This window comes from Pteropus vampyrus, unplaced genomic scaffold, assembly GCF_000151845.1.
Source record: "Pteropus vampyrus isolate Shadow unplaced genomic scaffold, Pvam_2.0 Scaffold548, whole genome shotgun sequence".
NCBI lineage: Eukaryota > Metazoa > Chordata > Mammalia > Chiroptera > Pteropodidae > Pteropus > Pteropus vampyrus.
In genome coordinates, this window is record NW_011889329.1 from 7,262 (window position 1) to 13,666 (window position 6,405).

Below are 6,405 nucleotides of genomic sequence, written 5' to 3' on the forward strand. Positions count from 1 at the left end.
CATTTAATCATTTACACTTAAAGTAATTGTTGCTAGATATGTAGTTATTACCAACTTATTCAAATTTATACTCTTTTTATGTTTTTTCTTTTCTTAAAGAAGTCTCTCTAACATTTTCTGTAATACTGGCTTGCTGATGATGAACTCCTTTAGCTCTTTCTTGTCTGGGAAGCTCTTTATCTGTCCTTGAATTCTAGATGATAGCTTTGCTGGATAGAGCAATCTTGGTTGTAGGTCCTTGCTTTTCATCGCTTTGAATATTTTGTGCCAACCCCTTCTGGCCTGCAAAATTTCTGTTGAGAAATCAGCTACCAGTCTCAAGAGAGCTCCCTTGTACATAATTAATTGCTTTTCTCTTACTGCTTTTAAGATTCTCTCTTTGAATTTAAACTTTGGCATTTTCATTATGGGGTGTCGTCCTGTGGTCCTCCAGTTTCCTGTTGTTTGGGACTCTGCGTTTCCTGGGCTTGTATGTCAGTCTCCTTCACCTGGTTAGGGAAGTTTTCAGTCACTATTTCTTGAAATAGGTTTGCAATTCCTTGCTCTCTCTTCCACTTCCGGTACCCCTAGGGTGCAAATACTGTTGCACTTGATGTTGTCCCAGAGGCCCCTTAAGCTAACCTCATATTTTTGGATTCTTTATTCTTGTTGCTGTTCTGATTGGGTGTTTCCTGCTACCTTATCTTCTAAATCACTGATTCGATCCTACACTTCATCTAATCTACTGTTAATTCTTCCTAAGGTAGTCTTCATTTCAGTTATTGTATTCTTCATTTCTGACTGGTTCTTTTTTATCTTTTCTATCTTATTGTTAAAGTTCTCACTGAGTTCATCTACTCTTTTCCTAAGTTCATCGAGCATCCTTATAACAAATGTTTTGAATTCCATATCTGGTAGGTTGCTTGTCTCCATTTTGTTGAGTTCTTTTCCCGGAGCTTTGTTGTGCTCTTTCATGTGGGACATGTTTCTTTGTCTCCCCATTTGCCTGCCTCCCTGTGTTTGTTTCTGTGTATTAGATAGGGGTCCTAAGTCTCCTGGTCTTAGTAGAGTGGCTTTATGTAGTAGGTGTCCCATGGCGCCAAGTGGCACGGTGTTCCCTGGTCACCTGAACGAGGTGCTCAGGGTATGTCCCCTGTGTTGGTTGCGTGTGCCCTCTTGATGTAGTTGAGTCTTGATTTGTGGTCGCACTTCAATAGGAGGATTTACCCTCGGGGCGATTGGTTGTGAGGGTTGGCGCATGAGGGGCTGACCTTATGGAGTAGGATTCACTTTGGCAGGGTGTTGGTGCCTGCTCAGTCTGCCCTTTGGGTGTGTCCTCCTCAGATGCAGCCCTGGGTGGTGCTCTGGCTATATCATTGGTCAAAGCGGGCCATGGGTGTTCCGGGCTAAGGGCCTCCTGGGAGGGGCCCAGCTGCAGGCCAAGTTGAGCTGGAGTAAGCCTGTGCACTTCTGAGGCCACCTGGTAAGAGTCAACAAGCAATCTGCTCTTGGCTGCCACCCATGCTGGGCTTATAGGTGCCTCAAGAGGCCAAGCCAGAAACCAAGGTCAGCTGCCTCTAGTGCCAGCCTTGGTTCTGCTCAGCAAGAGGTTCGGGGCACAACGAATTCAGATGCTGCTTCTTTGTGTTTTGCGAGCCTTCGAGAGATTTTAGGGAAGTCTGCAGCATAAGCCAAGACAGGCCATTCGTATGGAATAATCCACTGGAGTAAGCTTGGATGGATCTGCAAGCTGGGAGAGGCAGTCCCTCAGGGAATCACCTGGGTGGAGCGACCTGTGTTATCCAGGTTGATGGAGACTCAGATATGGCAGCCCACTGAATCTGCTCACTGAATCTGCTCGCTGGGAGCGGGGAGGGCTCAACCAAGGAGCAATGGGTACTGCTAGCACGTCTGTCCGGGATAAAGCCACCCACCCCTCCAGCCCTCGTCCTAGAGCCTGACAAGTCAGTGTCTCCCCATATGTCCCTGGCGCTTCGAGCAACTGCCCCCAGTGCTGGAGCTCAAAGTGAGTGAGTCTGTCACCGAGTAAGTCCGGTAGTGGGCCCTTTGAGAGGAACGTCTGCACCTCCCACAGGCCTCACTCAGCCACGGTCTCTGCTGGTTTTTCACAGCCAGAAGTTGTGGGACTTCTCTTCCCAGCACCGGAACCCCGGGTTGGGGAGCCTGGTGTGGGGCCGGGACCCCTGACTCCTCCAGGAGTGGAGGGGGCTCTGCAGGTGGTTGTGGGACTGGGCCCCTCCTACCAGCCTCAAGGAGACGTCTTTTGTATGTCACCAGTTGTATGACTTCTGTTCAGCCAGACCTCAGGCGACCTCCAGTGATGGTCGTTCTGTCGTTTCATTATAACATGGGTGTGGTAACGAGAGGAGGCATGCACAGCATCTACCTTCTACGCCATATTGGCTCGTCCCTCCCATGCACTTACTTTTGTCAATTGAATCTGAGCAGAGATGATGTGAGTAGAGGGTTTCAGTATGCTTGCCTGGTTTTGCCAGTCTTCTTGCCCTCCTGTGATTGCCATGAGAAGAGCATGCGCCAGACAGCTGCTGATCCTTCAAATTGGGGTACCCAGTGATTCACTTGGAGTAGATTTGAACACAGTCTGCGTCCTAGAGTCGAGTCCACCCTAAGTGCATCCTGAAGTGAAAAATAGCCCCAGGCAGCTCAGAGCACATAAGCGTGGAGAACAAGTGATGGTTATAGGTTTTGGGGAGATTTCTTAGAAAGCATTATTGCAACAATAGCTAATACTGACATCGACAAGGAATTGTGAATACCCTTGGGGAGCAATACTGGGGAGCTCTTACCTTCCACCGAAGCTGGAGGGGTAAGGGCAGAGTAATTACATACATAATAAATATATGTGTACATATATATCGCTATGCAAAAAACACAATAGCTATAGAAGAGAATCCTGGACAGGATTTGTGGTCTTTGGTAGGGGAACTCAGCCACAGTCACCTCTCAGTCTAGTAGGTGTGATTGGCCAAACTCAGCCAGAAGCCAGAGGGAAAGGGAGGCATTTATGCAACCCATAACGGTCAGCCTCCTGGACACAGAACAGGGTGGAGGAGAGTGGAGAGTACTTATAGACGGTAAATGGAAGATATCCGAAAGATATATGAACAATCAACTCCAAGTGAGGAACATCTGAAGAGATGCCGAATCACATTCGTAGTTAAATTTTAAATAGAACAGAAATGGAATCCCATTTAAAAACTATTAGATTGGCAAGAGTAAAAATAATGGCAATATCAAGTGTCGAAGGGATATGGGGAAATGAGAATTTTCATATACTGCTTATGACATTATACAGCAAAATTGGAATTGTACGAATAATGAATGTGAATGCCTCATAACGTTACGACATACATACCCTACAAACAAGCAATTCCGATAAGGATGTTGACTGCAACATTTTAAAAAAATGTGTGCATGATCGGAACCTCTTCTAAGCTGTATAACACCTTTGTCTAAATTTTTTTTAATATGCCCCCTTGTGCCGAAAGCAGCCACGTGTGTGCACAGCATGGAAAGCAGATAGTATTTTTATGTTAAAAAAAAAAGGAGCTCTTGATAAGTGTGGATGTAGTCCCATTGTTTCCCTTGGTGGGCTGGGTCAGGAGGATTGTAGCCTCAGTACTTGCTTGGTAAGAGGCACTTCAGAAGTGAATAACCAAAAGGAACATAAGCAGCAGCCCTGTTTGTAGTAACTGAAAATTGGAAATAAAATACGTATTATCAGTAGGAAAATACATGTACATACATTTCCCTTTGTCCTCTTTTAAATGTAGGTAAAATTTTAAATTTCAGAAAAGTTGCAGGAATAGTTAAAGCGACTTCCATGTTCCTTTACAACATTTTCTATTTCTATGTATTTATCAACCTATAAAATATGCATATGCATATTTCCTGAATTGTACACATAATTATACACACATATATAAACATATGTACATATACATATGTATCACTATGCATATATAATTTTTCTGAATCATTTGACAATAAGTTCATTAAAACGATAAAGTATGTCTACAAGAAAACTACAATTAAGGTAATATTTAGTGGTTAAATATCAAATGCTTTCCTCTGAGGTCACAAACTAGGCAGAATTGAAGAATCTAGACTATCACCATTTTTATTCACGTCTTAGAGGTCTTACTTAGGCAGGACAACTAGCCAATAAAATGAAAGAAGATATTACGATTGGAAACGAAGAGCCATTATTTGAAGATATGATTGTGTACATGTGCAAAATCCAAACACATCTACAAACAATTAGATATAAGAAAGGAATTTTGTAAGTTTGCTGAATAGAAGATCAATATATAAAATTAAGAAACTCAATAACAACTGTTGGTGAGGGTGCGGAGAAGTTAGGGCTCTCATACATTGCTTTTAAAATGGTGCAACTACTGTGGAAAACGGTCTGACAGTTCCTCCGATGTTTCTTTACAGAATAGAGTTATCATATCATTCACCCAGCAATTCCACTCCTGGGTATATCCCCAAGGTAACCAAAGACATACCTCCTCACGAAAGCCTGTACATGGATTTTATAACACCATTATTCATAATAGCCAAAAAGTGGAAACGACTCAAAATTCCAGCAACTGATGAGTGAGTAGACAAAAGTGGTATATCCATACAATGGAATATTATTCAACCATAGAAAGGAATGCAGAACCGACACATGCTACAACATGGATGAACCTAGAAACATAACGATGAGTGAAAGAAGCCAGTCACAGAAGACCGCATATTATATAAATCTATTTATATGAAATGTTCAGAATGGGCAAACGTATAGATACAGAAAGTCAACTAGTAGTTGGTGGAGCTGGGGGAGGGAAGAATGGGGAAGCACCGGGTTTCTTTTTGGGGTGACGAAAATGTCCTAAGATTAGGTAGTGGTAATGGTTGTACGATTCTGTGAATAAACTAAAAACTACTGACTTGTACACTTTAAAAGAGTGACTATTGTGGCATGTGAACTAAATCTCAATAAAGCCGTTATAAAAAATTAATTGTATCCCTATTTACTCACATCAAAGTAGTGAGAATAGAATTTACCCAAAAGTATACCATGTATGATAGTGTTATAAACGGTCAAATATCAAGGAATAAATCTATAAAATATTTGCAATACTTCAACACTAGAAACTAAAAAAATATTACTGAGCTAAATTAAATAACAAGATAAATGGAAGCATACGAGATGTTAATGAATTGAAAAACTCAAAAGTTGTTGCAACATATATTCTCCCCAAATTTATTTTTAGGTTCAATGTAATTCCAATAAAAATCAAGCAGTTTTTAGAAGAAAATACAGCAGGGTATCTTCATAATATTGGGTTAGGCGAAGATTTCTTAAACAGGATAAAAAACACTAACAAGAGAAATTGACCAGTGACTCTAAAATTTACATGGAAGCCAAAAGACCTACAATAACTAAATCAATACTGAAGACATATAAAGCTGGATGACTTATACCACCAGATAGCAAAACTTATTGTAAAAAACAAAACAAACAAAACAGTGTCTACAGCCACGTCACCCTGAACATGCCCGATCTCGTCTGATTTGGAAGCTATGCAGGGTCAGGCCTGGTTAGTACTTGGATGGGAGACCACCTAGGAAGACCAGGTGCTGTAGGCATAAAAAATAAAAAAAATAAAAAATAAGGGACTGTAAACTGACAAGGTTCTTGCAATCTGTGAGGTCAATCAAGGGTTGCCTCGCCTAAAAAAAGAAAAGGTATAGAGAACTGCTGCCAATCAATAAGAAGACAGATAAACCAATTTTGAAAATAGGTGTACACATGAGGCTGCTTTCACCAGAAGGGTGCATCTTTTATTAGACAAAGGCACAGCTTAGCAGAGGTCCTTATCACACACACATTTAAAAAAATTGCTGCACTCAACATCCTTATTGGAATGGCTTGTTTGTAGAGTATATATATGTGAAACTTCATCGAGTCTGTATTTTGACTGATCTTTATCCTTTCCATACCTGGTCCCTTTAGATGTGTTATTTTTCATTTTAGACTCATTACTGCTCAGAACTACTTGAAACACTACCTAAGTACTCCCATGATGGAAGACACAGCAATGTCTCAAAACCCGTAGAAACAGACATGGCATCAGACACCTGCAAAAGCTTCTGGAGGAAGCTTCAGTACACTCAAGATCTCTGGTAATCATTTTCTCAGGCTTCTCCTTTGGCACCCTCCAGGATTCGGTGGACATCAGGGACACTCACAAAGGGTCCATTTAGAATCCCCTTCCAGACTCCATCTCTGCCCTAGGGCTGCCTCTGTGTACAGGTGTACACTTAGGCCACGGGGGTTAAGCGAAGAGTGAGGCGTTTCATGATTATATTCTACCAGGTTACTCCTGAGAC

At 41.8% G+C, this 6,405-nt stretch overlaps 1 protein-coding gene and 1 pseudogene across 7 annotated transcripts in view; one reads left to right on the forward strand and one right to left on the reverse strand.

The window, feature by feature from the left end:
* FAM122C (family with sequence similarity 122C) overlaps positions 1–6,405 on the reverse strand; it is a 127,139-nt gene that overhangs the window by 3,147 nt on the left and 117,587 nt on the right. For 2 of the 7 annotated variants that reach the window (XM_023525287.1, XM_023525282.1), the window contains one exon: positions 995–2,637. The exons of 4 other annotated variants lie outside the window; for them this stretch is intronic. Coding sequence is in view for 1 of the 3 variants with exons in the window: in XM_023525282.1 (XP_023381050.1) it covers positions 2,610–2,637 (28 nt within the window). In the remaining 2 variants the exon portion in view is untranslated. Of the gene's footprint in view, positions 1–994; positions 2,638–6,405 lie in introns of those variants that run through there. One more of the 7 variants, XR_002777921.1, reaches the window with a different exon arrangement.
* Positions 5,544–5,661, forward strand: LOC111733315 (annotated as a pseudogene).